Source organism: Arachis stenosperma, chromosome 10 (assembly GCF_014773155.1).
Source record: "Arachis stenosperma cultivar V10309 chromosome 10, arast.V10309.gnm1.PFL2, whole genome shotgun sequence".
In the NCBI taxonomy this organism is placed as follows: Eukaryota; Viridiplantae; Streptophyta; class Magnoliopsida; order Fabales; family Fabaceae; genus Arachis; species Arachis stenosperma.
Genome location: NC_080386.1, coordinates 5,474,018 through 5,492,442, shown reverse-complemented (window position 1 = coordinate 5,492,442; position 18,425 = coordinate 5,474,018). Strand labels below are relative to the sequence as shown.

Below are 18,425 nucleotides of genomic sequence, written 5' to 3'. Positions count from 1 at the left end.
CGGGATATCCCCCAGCTCAACAAACATCTCTCAATCTTCCTACCAATTGTTTCTCCCTTGTGATTCTTGATAGCACAAAAATTCAAGATTCTTTTTTGCAAACAAACAATAAACAAATTAAACCATCAATGAACAAATTAAACCAGCAAGGCAGCAATAAACCAGCCCTAAACCAGCTATAAACCAAACAGAATTTGCACTTGATATTACATACGATCTTATAAAGTTGTATGTCACTTTCACTAGAGATTCATTTTGCTTATCTGCTTGTTGAACTGGTAAACTAACCCAACAATTTAATTAATACATATATATAATATACTTATATAGGAAGATTAAATCAATGCAATAATACTTGTTTGTAGTAATATAATAATATGTTAAAACAAATAGAAAAGGTACAAATCTTAGTTTCCATATTACCAAATAAGTAAATAAAACGTAGACACAGAAGGAAAATATATATAGTTAGCGGAATAGTGAAAATTAATTGATGTTTTTTTTTTGGTTTCAATGAAAATGAATTGATTAAGAGGGAATTGAAGGAACGTTATAAAGGGTTCATAGGAAAAATGGAAAGTCAATAAAGTGTAGCTGAATTCAACAAAATTCAGAACCTTCTAAAATGTTCACATCCACGCCCACAAAACCTTCTGTTTATACAATGCATGCTAGCTAACTGCATAATTAAATCATGGCTTCCACAATATTTAACCAAACATGGCCTATTGATGATGGTCTAAGATAATTTTTAATAATTTCAGAATACCAAATTGGCACTTGATAATGTGAACAATAAACAAAAACAAGCTATAAACCAAGCAGAATTGGCACTTGATAATGTGAACAAGCAATGAACAAGCAAGGCAGCAATAAACAGCAAGGATTGGCACTTGATAATGTGAACAAGCAATGAACAAAAAACCAGCCCTGAACCAGCTATAAACCAAACAGAATTGGCACTTGATAATGTGAACAAGCAATGAACAAATTAAACCAGCAAGGCAGCAATAAACACTAAACAGAATTTGCAAATTGAACTTGGCAATGAACAAATTGAACTTGGCAAATTAAACACTAAATAGAACAAGACTTGATAATCTCAAATTAAACCAGCAATGAACCAAACAAGCAATGAACAAGCAATAAACCTTTATACCAACAAATTGAACTTGGCAATAAACAGCAATAAACCAAACAATAAACAAGCAAGGAACCAGAAACTGAAAGTCTCTATTTTAGAAGCCAAATTCAAAACTTTGATCCTACAAATAAATTGAAAAAAAAAAAACAACTCCAATCATTCACCTATATCTGAAGCAAAAGGCAAACTATTTACTATTTTCCCATTGTTTTGCCCGTTTCTGTATTCATGTGAACAAACTGAACATTGAACAAAGTCACAAACTGAACAAACTGAACAAACTGAACATTGAACAATAACCATTAACCAGCAAGCACCAAGCAGCAATACCAACAACAAGGCAAGAATGCATCAGTAAAGTTTACCTGAATAGATGGCTCGGGCTCCATATGCACTTGAATCGGTGGCTGTGTGGGAGGCTTTCTGGGTGGAGGCGGCGAGGTCGGAGGTGGTGAGGTGACCCTACAGAACCCAGAAACGCTGCTGGGTGGAGGCTTTCTGGGTGGAGGCGGTGACGTTCGGAGGTGGTGAGGTCGGAGGTCCTGTGGGTGGGTGGGTGGGTGACTGGGTATTTGTGTTCGCGGTGGGTGGGTGACTACTGCCTTCGACTTCGAGTATCAAGGACAAGGAGTGAAGAAGGTGGGTGACTGCTGGCCGTTTGGGTGCGTGGGTGCGTGGGTGGTGGCTCCGATCTGGGGTTTGGGCGGCGCGGTTAGGTTTCCATAGGGGGAGGGGAGGGACTCGCGCAGCCTGTAAGTGTAACGCGTTTGGGGGGGTGGGGTTGGGGTAGTTTTAATTTTAGGGTTTTCTGAAGAACCGGTTCGGTTCGGTTCGGTTAGGGTTTTGGTGGCAAGAACCGAAAACCAAACCGAACCGCAGAAAAACCGCAAAACATCACTTTTTTCGGTTTTTTTGGTTTTCGGTTAATTCGGTTTTCGGTTTTTTCGGTTCGGTCCATCGGTTTAGTTCGGTCCGGATCGGTTTTGAACACCCCTAGTGGCAACCTATCTAAAGTTTGAAGATACATATGCTTCCAGGTCCATATATGTCTTTTCTCCATTGTCTTTTTCTTGCTTTGGTAATTGGTATTATGCTTTTTCTTTTTATGTTTTGGATTTTTGGTCGTGGTTTCTTTTTTTTTTCTATTTTTGGTTTTTCACATAAAAATCTCCCAATCCGATAAACTAAGGATTAATTCATTGTAGATTGGAGCTGAGCTCTATTTAAAGATTTGCTGCGAAACAATAGATTGTTACATGCATAAAGTAGAATTCAAATTTTTGACATTTTTTTTGTCAGATTCTGACACTTGTTTAAATAGATTAATAAGCTAATTACTAGACCAACTCAACTTTTTTTTTCTTGTTAGTAACAATTATTAATAAAAGAATGTTGGATCTGGGGCTTGATAAGCCCAAATTTTTTCCCGGTTTAACCTAATTGACAAGAATGTTTTGTGCACTTTTTTGTTTTGGACTAAAAATAAGTGGATCATAGCGGGAGATTTTACCTTATAAACAATACTTTTTAGAAACAATATTTTTTTTCTCTCCGTACAACATTGTTGCATCGGTTCGGGAGACGTCCTCCACCGCAATGAGAGGTAGGTATATCCATGGTGGACACTCAAAATCTCATGAACCAAAATAGAAACAAACGATGGAGTTTGAGAGCACAAGAAGACAAAGAAAGAAAATAAGAAGGGTCGGAGAAGAGGAGGAGTTCACTAAAAGTCTGTCTCTAGTATCACAGGAGGAAAACTAGATGATAGAGGAGACAAAGAGACAAGTAGTCTCAGCACCAGCAATCCAAACCTTCAGTGAAGTGGTTAAAGGAGGTTTAAAGCCGGTTAAGGAATTGGAAATGAAAGATGATGAGTTCTCCTCAACTGAAGAAGAAGGGAATAGCTTGGAGGAAGAGGAAGAGGAACCTAAAAAAGGTCACAACCGAAGAACACTGCAGAAGAGCCAACAGCCGGATATTAGGATAGAAAAAGTGGATAGAATTGTTAATTTCATCCTCAATGAAGCTGCTTTGAAGGCATTAAGACACCCCTTATGGGATACTTTAATCGTGAAATTATTAGGGAGGAAAATCTCATTACCAGTCTTCAGTAGAAGATTGGAAACAATGTGAAAAAAGCAAAAAAAAAACATAGGTAATGATTTCATCATTATCAAGTTCTTTTCACAAGAAGATTTAGACTTTGCACTAACAGAAGGCTCCTGTAAAATTTTCGATCACTATCTAGCCATTAGGTCATGGAAACCAAACTTCAACCCAATCGAAGCCACAATAGATACTATTGCAGCATGGATGCGATTACTCGCTCTGGCGATTGAATATAATAATGAAGAGATACTCAAGAAGATTGGAAATGTGATTGATCAGACTATGAAAGTGGATGTAAATACAGCAGATAAATCAAGGAGAAATTTTGCGAGGCTGTGTGTGCAACTGGATCTCACAGCTCCCTTGGTGGCGCAATACTCAACTAATGGAGTGAAGTATGGAGTGGAATATGAAGGATTATAGAACACTTGCTTTGCCTGTGGTATGGTGGGACATGAGCAAAACAACTGTCCAAAAAAAATCACAACTGAAGTAACCCAAAAAGGTCCACAGCAAGCGACCATGGAGGAGGGGACGAGAGTAGAAACGACAGGAAGTGGAAACGATGGACAAGACAAGGACAATACTGGAATTGGCACAAAAGAAAAGGGTAAAAATGTAATAGAAGAAGGAAACAGTGCTTATGGACCCTGAATGATGGTCCAACAAATAACACGTGGTAAGAGAGCAGCAAAACAAAATATTGATGCAGGTAGTGGAGGCAAGGGTAAAACGAGTAGCAAGATCATGAATGGCGAAAATGGTATGAATGGTACGAGGTATCATATTTTAGGGAATATGGAGGGGACCAGCTCTGATGAATACAACCCAGATCATGCTAATCATGTGGGTAAAGAGAATGTCTCCCACAAGAGAAAGAATGATAATGCTGAAAAAACAAAAAGTACTAAGGAGCAAAACTAAGCCAAGTCCCTTAACAAAAAAAAATCCCAAGCCAACAAAAAACAACAAGTCACCATAAAAGCCCAACCCAAAGAACACAAAAATAAAGAAACACCAACCATAGACCCAAAACAGAAAAACTAAAATACTACCCAAAAGACTCCACCTAAAAACTCAACAGAACCCCAACAAAGAAGGACCATCACCCAAGAACAGAATAACCTGATCCTTGTAAGCCTTGATTCGGAAAACACACCAGAAAATCACTCAAGCTACAAAACCTGCGAAACCCACCCAGAGACCACCCATGTGACAACCATGAATATAACACAAGACTCACATTTAGAGGAGGAGATCGTTCCACAAACAATCCAGGGTGATGAAGTAATGGAGGAAGCTATGGAACTAGACCCAAAGCCTCCAGACCTTAACTCCATTGAAACAGAGGTAATGCTGGAAGCCATCAAACAATATGAGGAACAGCAGCAACCGTTCCGCAATATGGTGGAAGATGAACTACAAGATGAAGTGCAAGAGGAAGGCATGCAACTTGCAGATGACGAAGGAGATCAGGAAAGGGAAGTCATGCCCTTGAACGATTAAGCTGGTAAACACTTTTCCTATTATAATCTCCCAATGATTATTATGTCTTGGAACTGCAGAGGGGCGGCAAACAGTGCTTTTTGTCGCACCTTAAAGAAATTTGTTGGTATGCATAAGCCCATTGTAGTAATCTTGCTAGAAACTTGGTGCAGTGGCGAAACAGTAGAGAGAACCATAAGAAAGTGTGGCTTTGATCACTGGCATATTGAGGAAGTAATAGGGTATATATAGTGAAGGAATTTGGGTTATGTGGAAAGATCCTGATCTGGTGATCAATGTCATTGAGTCAAAATTTCAGTACATCCATATGAGAGTCCATAGTGGAGATGAGAAAGAGTGGCTCTTAACTGCAGTATATGCCAACCCACAAGAAAATAAAAGAATGGAGCTGTGGAATGAATTGAAGGGCGTTGGAGGGAGAGTGAAAGAGGACTGGTTCATGGTAGGAAATTTCAATGAAATTTTAGAACCGTCAGAAAAGAAATGGGGAGGAAGTCAGACAATTTAAGAACTGGATAAATGATTGCGCCATGATTGAACTTGGGGTAGCGAAAAATTGTTTTACCTGGAGAGGTCCAAAGTGGGAGAATCTAGACAGAATTTTCAAAAAGTTAGATCGTGCAATTGCAAATGCATATTGGAGGTTAAGGTTCCCGGAGGCGAGAGTCGATGTTCTAACTAGGATGAAATTAGACCACCACCCACTTCTTATAACCACTAATCCAGGGGCTGAAAGAAGGGAAAAAGCCTTTCAGATACGAGGCTATGTGGAGTTGGCACCCAGAATTCCAGGATTTTGTAAAGCAAAACTGAAACTATAATTATCAGGACAACAGATCACTGAAGACATTCTCCAATGAGCTCCTAAGATGGAACAAAGATATTTTTGGGCATGTGGCAAACAAAAAAGAAGAATAATGAACAAAATAGCTGGAATCTAGAAAGCTGTTGATTACGGAAATAACTCTTTTCTGGAAGAGCTGGAGGAGAAACTAAGAAAGGAGTTAGAGGAGCTGTTAGATAGAGATGAAGAAATGTGGAATCAGAAATCGCGGGACCAGTAGATGATAGATGGTGACCAGAACACAAAATATTATCACACCAAAACTATTGTTAGAATAAGAAGGAATAGAATTTTGGCTCTAAAAACAATGATGGGGTTTGGATCACGAACAAGCAGCAACTGAAGCTCAAGGTCGTGAAATTCTTCCAAACTCTATATGAAGATGACAACCCTGAAATAATCAATTCAGAGGAGAATCATCAGTACCCTCTTATAGAGGAAGATCTAAGGACATTGATAGAAGCGATGCCAATAATTAGGGAGATAAAAGATGCCATCTTTAATATCGGAAACTACAAAGCGCCGGGGCCAAATGGCTTCCCTTTAATCTTCTTTAAAGAAAATTGGAAAGTGGTGTATAGGAACATGATAAAGCTTATGCAACAATGCTAGTGTAAACTAGAGCAGGTCAAAGATTTAAATGTGACTTATATAACCCTAATTCTGAAAGTCAAGCAGCCAAAGACTATCAACTAATTTCGGCCCATCTTCCTATGCAATGCGAGTTACAAGTGCATTGCAAAAATTTTAGTGGAAAGACTGAAACCAACAACTAGAGATAGAATTTGACCCTTCCAGTCTAGCTTTGTTCCGGGGAGACAAATACAAGATAATATCCTGATTGCTAAAGAGCTAGCTCACATGATGAAGAAGACTAAAGGCAAGAGGACATTCATGGCCGTCAAGTTCGATTTTGAGAAAGCATACAACAGGCTAAAGTGGAGCTTCTTGAGGAAATGCCTTTCTGATTTTGGTTTGAGTGAAGGGATAATAAACTTAATCATGAACTGTCTAAGTTCAGTGTCTTATAGCATCTTATGGAATGGGGAGAAGACAACCAGCTTTAATCCATCTCGGGGGTTAAGGCAAGGAGATCCTATCTCCCCATATTTATTTGTGATAGCAATGGACAAGTTGTCACAAATGATTGAAAAGGAGGTCACGGAGGAAAGGTGGAGTCCAATGAGGGTGAGCAGAGAAGGGCTGGAGATATCCCATCTTCTATTTGCAGACAACCTGTTGGTTTTTGTGGAAGTGGAGATGGAGCAAATACAAAACATTCAAGACTGTTTCAACCATTTTTGCACTCAATCAAGTTTGAAAATTAGTGTGGAGAAAACATCCATAGTCTTTTCCAACAACACAAGGAGAAAGAAAACAAATCAGATTACTAACATATGCCAATACCAGGAAAAAGCCAATCTAAAAAGGTATTTTGGAGCCATGATCAGTAACTATAAAAAAGGTAAAGACCACTTAAAAAATGTGCTAGAGAAAGTTCAAAGCAAACTCAAAGGATGGAAAGCCAACTGCCTATCTCTTGCGGGGTGGATAACCCTGGCCAAATCAATCCTCAACCCAATAGCAAATTTTGAAATGCAACACTCTTGTCTACCAAAGATTATATGCAATCAGCTTGAGAGGATACAAAGAGGTTTCATATGGGAGAAATCGCAACAGCAAAAACGAATTCATCACATTAGTTGGAACACCTTACGTCTCCCGAAGGCCGAAGGGGGGGGTTGGGCTTAGACATATGAAGAAGATCAATGATGCATTTTTAATGAAACTCCTATGAAAACTGATCACTGACAGAGATGCTTTGGTCGCCAAAGTCTTCTACCAGAGGTACATTCACGACCAGAATACTACAGTGGGTTTGTGCAGTAAATAGGCAGATTCACTCTTGTGGAAAGAACTTGTAAAGCTCTGACCTTTACTAATAGAGAACTGCAGCTGCAACATAGGTGATGGGAGGAGAACCCTGTTCTGGCTTAATAGATGGGTGCAAGATGAAGAATGCTTGATCACAAAGAATCTCCTACATATCGAAGACATTGATATTAAGACAAAAGTGGCAGATTGGACGGATGACAGTGAATAATGGAACTTCCATGAATTGAGAAGGGTGCTCCCGCAAGCAATCTTGGAGAAGATTCAAACTATACCCCACCAAAACAAGGGATGGAAGACACCATCAAGTGGAATCATAACTCGAATGGTGAAGTTACGATTTCGTCAGTGTACAAACTGCTAACAAGAAATAATTATCAGGAAGACCTACCGATGTGAAAATATATTTGGAAGTTGAAAGGAATAGAGAGAATTAAAGTCCTAATGTGGAGGCTAGCCCATGGAAGAATCCTAACGGCTGAAAGAAAAGCAAAAATTATGGAAACAAATCCAAACTGTCATCACTCCCCTAATCAGCCCGAGACCGTGCTTCATGTCTTTCGGGTTTGCCCACAAACAGCGAAAATTTGGAGCCAAATGATACAACCAACTGCAGCAACCGTCTTCTTTGGAACGGATCTAACAAATTAGTTAAAACTAAATATGAAAAATAGTTTTGGAATAACATCTTAACACACTTGGAAAGATGAGTTTTTTGTGACTTATTGGTGGATGTGGAAATAGAAAAATCAAGAAGTGCTTTCTCCCTTTTCAAAAGACTCAAGAATGCAGTCAAAGTAATAAAATCTAATATCAACAACTACAAAGAAGCACTATTAAAGAAAATAGACGAAAGAATTAATAACCCCTCTAATAGGAAGCAAGCAATTTGGTACCCACCTCCCCAAGAGTGGGTGAAACTGAACACAGATGGTGCCTATAGGGAGAAAACTAAAGAAGCAGGGAGTGGTGGCTTACTAAGAACGCAGGAATAATAAGAGTGGATAGGAGATTTCACGGTAAGATTAGGAAATTGTCAAACTATGCAGGCGGAACTGTGGGATGTTATTCATGGACTGAGGATGGCATAGGACCTGGGTATGAGAAAAGTAGTTGTAGAAGTTTATTCAATAGAAGTGTATGAGAAGATAAATCTCAAGTATAATACATAACGTTTTAATCCCTTCTAAAAGAAATTGAGGAGTTTCAAAAAAGATTCTGAAAACTTATCTTTCAACACACCCTAAGAGAAGGAAACATGTGCGTTGATTGGTTTGCAAAAGAAAATTTTAAAAGATATACTAAATTTAACTTTATTAAAAGTATGCAAGAATGGAATCTCTATATGTAAATAATAAAAAAAGAATAATTATTTCACACAGTTAGCTTTTGTTTCTTTTTTTTTTTTGGGCCTTGGCCCTGATGGTTTATTAAAAAAAAAGATAATATCAAATTAAATTATTTATATTTTTTTTTACAAAAAATAATAAATTACATATCTAATAATTCAGTCTAATTACAAATTTATATTATTCTAAAAAAATGTTTATATGAATTACCGCATAAACGAATAGTACGCAAATAATGTCTTATAATATTACTAATAATATTGAAAAATTCAAGTATTATCTTTGGTAAAAACATAAAATAAAATAAAATTCAAAACAACAAATAGCAAACCTTATGCAATGTAATAGGCAGCATAAGAATCATCTTCTGGTCCAAAAATAATTATTTTCACAAAACTAACGACCAAGTATTATGTGTGACTATACTATACTCTAATATTTATTTATTTATTTATTTTAATTTTTACTCTCTATTTTTTTTTTCCAATGCCAAAAGAATAATGGTGGTCAAGTGGGTCAATTATTTTAATTTCTACCCATCACATCCATTTACATAATATCTTGGTTTGGAATTGGCTGCTTTTTGGGTTGGATTTTAGGGATCTCTCTCTTTTGTCTTATTGCATTCTGCTTTATTTACATCTAAGGGTTTAGGGTTAAAGATTCTTGTGCCAAAGAACCACCTCCTCCCCTCCTCCTCCTCCATTTTCTTCCTTTGGGATATTCTATATGCACCAACTTTAATTTCTTATCTCTTATTCTTTATGATTGAAAAAATTCTTCTTTTCTCTTCCAGTAACCACAACACTTTACACCCCTCCACACAAAAAAAAAAAAAAAAAAACTTTTCTTCTCTATATATATCTATAGGCTAGGTCATGCATATCACCACATATCCTAAGTTGGTGTTTCTTTATTGAATTCCTTTTTCGAATCATCTTCCATCTTCAAGGTCTCCCATTATATTATATTATTATTATTATTATATTATTATTATTATTATTATTATTATTATTATTATTATTATTATTATTGAGAGCTAATTATTTGGTTTTCTTTACTTGATATATGGAAAATAATGTGTTGCATTGGATTAATGTTAATTTCATTAGATAAAAGTATATGATTTATTTATTTATTTTTCATTCCCTTGTTGTTCTCAGATGAAACAAAAGTAAGTAATAATTAATTTTTTATTAAGAATGTCAAAACAGAAGATGGAGATAAAGAAGATAGAGAAGAATGCATCAAGGCAAGCCACCTTTAGTAAGAGGAAGAGAGGGATTTTCAAGAAGGCTAAGGAGCTTTCAACTCTTTGTGATGCTGACTTGGCTCTCATTGTCTTTTCTCCTTCTGGCAAGCTCTTCGATTTCGCTTCCTCAAGGTATTTATTTATAATTTTATATATTATATCATTATCATTCATCATTAATATAATGTTTATCATAATAATGTTTACTCTTTGCTTGTGATTATGATACTTTATATACACCATTACTAAGAGCTTCTAATTAACAAGAGTGATACGCTTTTTAAATGTTTCTTGAGTGTGATTTTGATCAGTTCTGTATTTGAAGGAGGTGCGTGTGTTAAAATTTAAAATATGAGTATGAAAACTCATTGTCATACTTTGAATGAAGTGAAATAAGAGGCTTGCTACACATACAAGTCTTTTTGACTTACAAGTTTTACAAGTTGCTACACATTAGAGTCTTTTAATGCGTTATTTAATTTCCAAAGCGCTACACTCACCGTGAATTATGAACGACTCCTCTTTCCTCTTCCTTCCTCTTCTTCAATCACGTGAATTATGAACACTCATCTTATTGTTTTTACTTGCATTTATTACTGGTATTCTTGCTTCTTTTTTTTTCGATTTTCATGATTTCTGAATCAAACTTTGAAATCGTTTTGAAAATAATAGAACTTCAGAAATACACCCAAACGATTATAGAAAATACACCCAACGATTATAGAAAATACAACCAAACGATATTTCTTCGTTATTCTCTTGCCTTTTCATTAGTTGTTTTACTCGTTTATTACTGGTTTCTTACTTCTTTTTTTTTCGATTTTCATGGTTTCTGAAATCAAGCTTTGAAATCGTTTGAAAATAATGAAACTTCAGAAATACACCCAAACACGATTACAGAAAATACCCAAACGATTATAGAAAATACACCCAAAGGACACTTTATGCATAATTCAGAACTTTCTCTTTCTCCTCCTCATATTCTGCTGCTTCTTCTTCTTCAAAAATGATTTCAGAGCTTGATATCAAAATAATGGAAATCAGAATAATGAAAAAGAAAACAAAGAGAAAAGCACGTAAATGAAGAAGGAGAAAGAGAAGGCAAAAAAACGAAAGAAAAGAAGAAGAAGAAGAGGAAGAGGAAGAAGAATGGCAGCAAGAAGAAGAAGACGATGCAGTGAAATTGTGCAGTAACGGTTGAAGAAGGAGAAAGAGAAAGTAAGAAACGAAAGAAAAAAAGAAGAAGAGGAAGAGGAAGAAGAACTGCAGTAACGTTCAAGCGCGTTAATATAATAACTTGTAAAGACTTGTATAAAAAAATGCTTGTATATGGAGAATTTCTCGTGAAATAATCAAATAACAATAATAATAATAAAGTTTAATTTATTAGGATAAAGGATTTTATACAGTCAGCCTAGTTAAATTTATACGTTTAAATGGTCTTTTAAATAATTGGTTTAAAAATTATCTTTTTTAACATGTTGTTAGTATAAAACTCCAAACACATAGATATCCTCTATGTATGGTAATGGAAATATAGATTACACACATTCATTTTAACTTTTTTATTTGCTATTTCATAACTCAATACGTCAATCAGTGCAGTGAACATGCACAAATAATATCAAGTGACAAGCATCGATGATGAACATTGATTTTTCTCGGTTAATAAGTACCTCACATGGTAGTATTTGTTTTCAGGTATTAGAACATACATAAAAAGAATATTATGTTTGTTGGTTCAGAAATTAATATTAAAATTTTAGTTTTTATTTTTAAAATTTGAATATTTTAATATTTTTAAAAAATAGAGACATAAAAAATTAAAAATTTTTAAAAATAAATACTAAAATTTTAGCAATAATTTATATTTTAAATACTTTTATTTTAGTTAATTAATTCAAATTTTATTTTTGTATAAATTAAATTAAAATTTTATTTTTATTGCAGTCTTTATTTTTTATTTTATGCTAAACACAATATTAAAACTGAGTCTATCTCTTAATTTTTAACTCTCAATCTTAATCTCTTAATCTCTCTTCCAAATCCTACCATAAATAATAGACTTGGATTTAATTTACATATGTAAGGCTAGGAGGCTTAGTTAATGAATATATATAATAATCCTTTAATTTAAACGTGAAATTAATTGATATGTATACCCTATATTATGTATTTAATTCCTAACCGCAGTGGGTTGAGAAACAAATTATATAAGGAGTTGCGGAATGAATGCCTTTTGATGAGTTCAGACGAATCTTCAAACGTGAATCTGATACAAATAGTAGTAAGACTATCATATATAAAACGAACCATGGAAGCTCTTGATTATTAATTGATTATATACATGCATGGTTGGTTTAATTTGTGTGTGATAAAATTATTGGTACTAGGTGTCAAAATTAAATAATACGTGTAAATTGTAGAACCATGCTAGTGCTAGTTGTATAATTCAATTGAGGATTGCATGTTCTTTGACAAGTGTCAACTCTCATGCATAATGCATTACTCATTCACTCCCTCTTCTCTCTCGTCATTGGTGGTGGGTAGTAGTGGGTAGGATTGGCAATATATATCTTGTTCGCAGTATCTAATTCGAACCAACTAGTATGAATAAGGTTGTTTATTTAATTCGCTGCGAGTAAAATAGGATACGATGTAAATTTGTTTGCAGATAGAGTAAATAAAGTACGGGTTCAGAGTATACTCTATCTTATCCTATCTGTATTTTTAATATATTATATAACATATATAAAAGTTATGTATGTAGTAAATAAAGTAAGTATTGAATTTTTTTTTATAAAAAATTAAAATAACTACTAAACTAGTTGATAATTATATATATTATTTGTAATTTTATGTAAATTTTTTTAAAGATTTTATTATTTTTAATTTTAATTTGAACTTAGTTTTTTATTTTATTAATATCTATAAAATTTAGAATTATTGAATTTTATATATTTTTTTTAAAATTTTTTATTTTTCTTTGGATAGAATCAGGTAGGATATGGTTTAGAATTGTAAAGTGCGGGTAGGATTAGGGTCGAGAGATTCTCAATCCGCAAGTATGGTAGGATATAATTTTAAAAAAATTTTCAATCCGTAGATAAGACTAAAGTAGAATCCAAACCCTACCCTATTCTGTTTATTGTCAGCCCTAATAATAGGTGGGTCCCAACATTTCCATACATGCATGGTCTAGTTGTATATTATGACAATTTAACTGATATTATAATACTTTTATGAAATTTATTTATTAAAAATTAAAGAGTTTTTTTTTATATTTTCATAATAAGTTTAGTTATACACATATATACTTAATACATGTTGAATTCAGATAGAGATTTTATTTGAATATAAAATATCATATGTTTCAACCAAAGTTTAGGTAAGTACTGCATCTATCATTTTAATTCTTATAAAATTATAAAATTTGGGAAATACTTATATAATTTTAAAATATAATATATTTATTAAATTGTCTTTACAAGTTTGTTTTTATTTAAACTTTAACAATCATTAAATTAGTTAAATATATAATTATTTCATATTGCATCGAGGAGTTAATATATCAAAGAATTTTAGGGGTAAGCATATTTTTTATTAATTTTGACTAGTATTTAATTAGCATAAATATTAAATTATTTTTAATAAATAAATTATATTATGTTGTGTGTAAATTTTGGTGTATATATGTATATGAAAAAGCAAATTAAGCGTATGCTCATTGTAGTGTGCAGGAAGTAACTGAAAGATATCATATGCAAACAAGCATTTACAGATCACAAGACCAACAGTCTCATGAGTTTCAAGTAAGTAGGAGCATTTTTAATAGAATATTTTTAGAGTATTATTTTTTGATATTGTAAGAAATAAATTAATTTAGAATTAATTTATGAAATGATGTTAGTATCATTTTAGAGATATGATATTATTTTGACGAAGAATTAATAAAATTTTACTATTTATATAATTATATTGATAAAATAATATAAAATTTTAACTAAATTAATACTAAATATTAGAGAAGTTAATTTTATTTTTAATTTTAAATTATTATTTATGATATATAATTTTACAAATATTTTTATAAAATTTAAAATAAAATAAAATTAGAACTAGCATTAGAGATGTTTTGAAATTCTCTTTTTATCCACTTTTCTCAAATGAAGAGATGTTCTGAGATTCTCATTTTATCCACTTTTCTCAAATGAAAACAACAGAACAAACTACAAAGGATTGGATTCCTATATGAAATGATAAGGTGGATCAAATGAAAAACGAGATTTAATTATTTTAAATTTAGTAGTATACTTTATACATAATGAAAGTTATAACTTATAACTGTTGTTATGATTATTATTAGTGTTTTATTTGAGAATAAGATAAATTAAGTTTCTAATATTCTAACTCGAAGACAAATAAAATTTTTACTAATAAAAAAATAAAAATGTCATTTATTTATTTTTTAAAATGTAAAATATTTAAGTTTTTCTTAAAGAATTTATTTGTCTTTATGTATTTTAAACAGAAAGACTTAAATGTTTCGTATTTTAAAATATAAAAAATATTTTTGTATTTTTAATTAGTTAAGAATGTATTTATTTTTAAATTAAAAAGTTAGAGATCTATTTATTATTTTCTCGTTTTATTTTCATATGTTATAAATATTTTCATTTTGAAGAAATTAAAACTAAAAAGAACAATTTTTTTCTTATTTTGGTCATGTGTAATTAAATTTAAATCTTTAAGATGTGTAATTTAATTCATTTTGAAAATTTTTTACTCAATTATTTTATATCTTGTTAGAGAATGCATGCCTCACCAAATATTATATGCATATATATTTAGCTTGAGAAGGACACCTACTACCTGAAGTGCAAGGAACTCGCAGATAAGACTATTGGACTCAGGTACAAACACATTGTGGCCACATCATTTATAATAGTTCAATTATTGAATTAATTATTTTTTAGTCAATATTAATTAATTTTTTAAAATTATATTTTTATTTAAATTTTAAATTCTAAGAACTGTGATTAGATAAAAGGAAAGACAATTGGCTATGATTGCATTCTCCAAAATGAGGCCAAAAATGATAAAATACAATGTTGTACAAGACTAATTAATGCCTCGTTTCACCTTAAATTTTTGCACTTTATTATATTTTTCAAATGTACTCCAATTATTATGTGCTCTATTGTAGCTCTTGTACCTTAATCTTTTTTATTTGAGCTTAACACTTCTTTATTGTTTTTTTTTTTGTCAATTATAAATTATTGACAGGCACTTGAATGGAGAGGAGCTGCAAGGATTGAAAATTCATGAACTACAGAAACTAGAGAGAGTGTTAGAAAAGGGTTTAGCTCGTGTTTCAAAAGAAAAGGTTATTTCTCTGATCAATTTTGGTTATGCATTTTTGGTTTAGATTTGGATTATATGCTATATGTTACGTAACATTTAATCTTCATATTTTTTTTTTCCAGGATGAAAGAAATCTTAAAGATATTAATGAGATGAAGAAAAGGGTAAGGGTATATGTGTCTGAGTTTAATTATTGACTTAACTTTTATCGTTAATTAATATCAATCAATATATTTTCAATATTTTTATTTTAAATTTTAAATTATAAATAAAAGATCTTATTATTTTAAATTTTATATCCTAACTCTAAATTCTCTAAAAAATATGATTAAATAAATAATTTTATAATAAAAATTTGGTTAATATTATCCAAATAAAAATTGGTTCTCTATATTTATTCATAAAAAAATATGAGATTTAAAGCAAATGCTTCTATATATAGGTTAATTCTGCATTAGATATTTATATGTATTTGTCTTTACGTGAAGTTAATAATTAAAAATTATTATTAGTTAACAATTTAATTAAACCTATCAAATTATTTAATAATTCTCTGTTATCAACTTACCGTAATTACAATTACATGTGAGTGTTCGGTCCAATTCTACATATAAATTATAGCAAAGCATCACTCACCCTCGTAATTGATTCCATCACCACTCTTATTATGATATCCAAAATTATTGTTCATGCAGGGACTTCAAATGGTGCAAGACAACCATCGACTGAAACAGGTAACTGGTTTAAAAAATGTTGGTATTATTTTGAAAATTTGTAAAATAAAAGGGCGTATGAAACACGTTGAAGAGGATAAAAGTGTTTTAAATGTTTTGAACAGTGTTCTTTGATTTTTCACAACTTTTTTTCTACGAGGATTTTTAGATAAATAAATATTAAGGAATCAATCAGAATGTGTGTTTTCTTTTAGATGAGAAGTCAAGCAAACAGCCAAGGGCAATCATCAAAGTCAAACTCTGTTGAAGAGTCAGATAACCGTGATCATGATGCTCCTAATCTCAACTTGGGGTTAGTTATGTCCAATAATTGGTTTACTTATTTTACAGTAATTTATTAAGGAAAAGTCTAAGGGCTAACAGATTTATTAAAATTTGATCGGTACTTAACCAGCAAAAGGAAAATAAATGATTCTCTATCATTAGATGAAATCTCACACCATTAAATATATTATTGATAGTTAATTGATGGCTACAACTTATAAAATCTACTAGTCTCTAACACTCCTCATTTATTAATTTATTTAGTATTAATTTGGACTGTTTTTTTTTAGTAAAAAAGTACTTTTTTTTTATAAAATATTTTTATTTAATTTAAAATTTATTTCGATATGACTTTAAAAAAAATATTTTTATTAAAAAATCATTAATTTTTTTAAAAGCTAGCAATATCTTATTAAAAAAAATAATAAAATACGTTTCAATATTTAAATTTTTTTAAATATAAAATATTTTTTATCTCTTAAAAAATATTTTTTTTAAAAAATAAAAAAATATTTTTTTTTTAAAAGTCAATTCAAACTGAACCTTAATTCTATCTTTATTTGAAGGTGGAAACTCAGTCGTCTTCATGTGAAGTTGATAACTGAGAGTCGTTAGATGATATGACTGATTTGACTAAATTTTTATATAATAATTCTCAGCTATCAATTTCACGCGAGATCGACTGCACATGAATTTTTACCTTGTTTGAAAAGCAAAAATAACTTCTTATTGTCATTGTTAGTTATTCTGTTGGAGTGTAGCTAAGCACGTGTATTTCACTTCACACTTAGTAAGTAGTTAGTTAGATAACAGTTTAGCACGTATATATTATTGGAAGCATTTCAAGTGTACTGGGAGTACCGGTGTATCAGTTGTTTTAACCGTTGATCTGAATTATAAAAAATATATATAATATATATTAATTAAAATCAACGGTTAAAATAACTAGTACATCGATGTTCTCTGGTGCACTTAAAATGTTTCCTATATTATTATACAGTTAGTTTAATCAATTAGTGATGAATCGTTTTTCTTTTTCATTGTTCACTTCAGTAGTATATAAAATAGATAAGCTTACGGAGACAATAATTTAAAATTATTTTATTTAATTTAATATTTATATAATTTTGTTTATGAAATACTCATAATTATACATTTATTATACCTAATATTAGGTATTTATTTTTGCGAGTTAAAAGAAGCTCATCCATAATTTCAATTATAATTTGTTGCAGGCTTCCAATGTTCGAATGAAATGAAACCGTAAAAAGTTGATTTGGGAGAAGCGCAGTTGTGTTCTCTTTCATTATTATCTCAAATAATATCCTTATTAGTAGTAAGTAGTAGTATCTATAATTGTAAGTATATAATAATGGTGAATGATGATAGATACATATGGTTCTGATGATATTATCGATGATCACCAAAGATACTATTACGTAGCATAACAGGTTAATAATAAATTAATAACCATCTGATATGAGATGTCGACGCCAAAACAATACAATCTAATATTATTTAGATTCCTGTATTTATAAGCTTCTGTAATAATTGATATTTTGCGTAATAAATGGTGCATATAATTATCATGTCACACTTGCATTAACCTTGATTCCTTTGGTGCAATTTCCTCTGTTTTTGCTTCGTAATATATATTCTTAGCACTTGAATATTTTACATAGAATGATATAAGAATTGTAAAGGACATGCAACATGCAAGGTTATAGGCTTATAGCCAAAAGGTAACGATAAACCATTACAAGGTGCGTTATCCACTTCATAATACACCGTAACTAATATTTTTATTGTTCTATAAATTAATTTATTCAACCTTAAATTGTATTTAATGTGTTCTCTCAAGTCTCAACCTACTCTCCCTTAGCCTAAATGATTCTACATGCATTATACACCATTTAAAATAATAACGGTGAATAATGTTATACATCTAAATTTTCTTATTAAT

The 18,425-nt window shown here is 31.7% G+C and overlaps 2 protein-coding genes across 3 annotated transcripts; both read left to right on the top strand.

Annotated features, from left to right (window-relative positions):
• Positions 1 to 2,908: 2,908 nt before the first annotated feature.
• Positions 2,909 to 3,679, top strand: LOC130956639 (uncharacterized). The gene is made up of 2 exons (XM_057883663.1): positions 2,909 to 3,257; positions 3,342 to 3,679. Exons 1-2 carry the CDS (start codon positions 2,909 to 2,911, stop codon positions 3,677 to 3,679), a joined length of 687 nt encoding a protein of 228 aa, XP_057739646.1.
• A 6,059-nt stretch (positions 3,680 to 9,738) lies between these two features.
• Positions 9,739 to 18,033, top strand: LOC130958078 (MADS-box protein SVP-like). Of its 2 annotated transcripts, XM_057884970.1 has the most exons (9): positions 9,739 to 9,800; positions 10,050 to 10,232; positions 13,834 to 13,912; positions 14,952 to 15,013; positions 15,387 to 15,486; positions 15,587 to 15,628; positions 16,160 to 16,198; positions 16,393 to 16,490; positions 17,698 to 18,033. In XM_057884970.1, the coding sequence occupies exons 2-9, from the start codon at positions 10,051 to 10,053 to the stop codon at positions 17,714 to 17,716; spliced, it is 621 nt and encodes a 206-aa protein (XP_057740953.1). In that variant the 5' UTR covers positions 9,739 to 9,800; position 10,050; the 3' UTR covers positions 17,717 to 18,033. The 2 variants fall into 2 exon arrangements, with proteins under 2 accessions (XP_057740953.1, XP_057740954.1); XM_057884971.1 differs by lacking the exon at positions 16,393 to 16,490.
• The last annotated feature ends 392 nt before the right edge of the window (positions 18,034 to 18,425 follow it).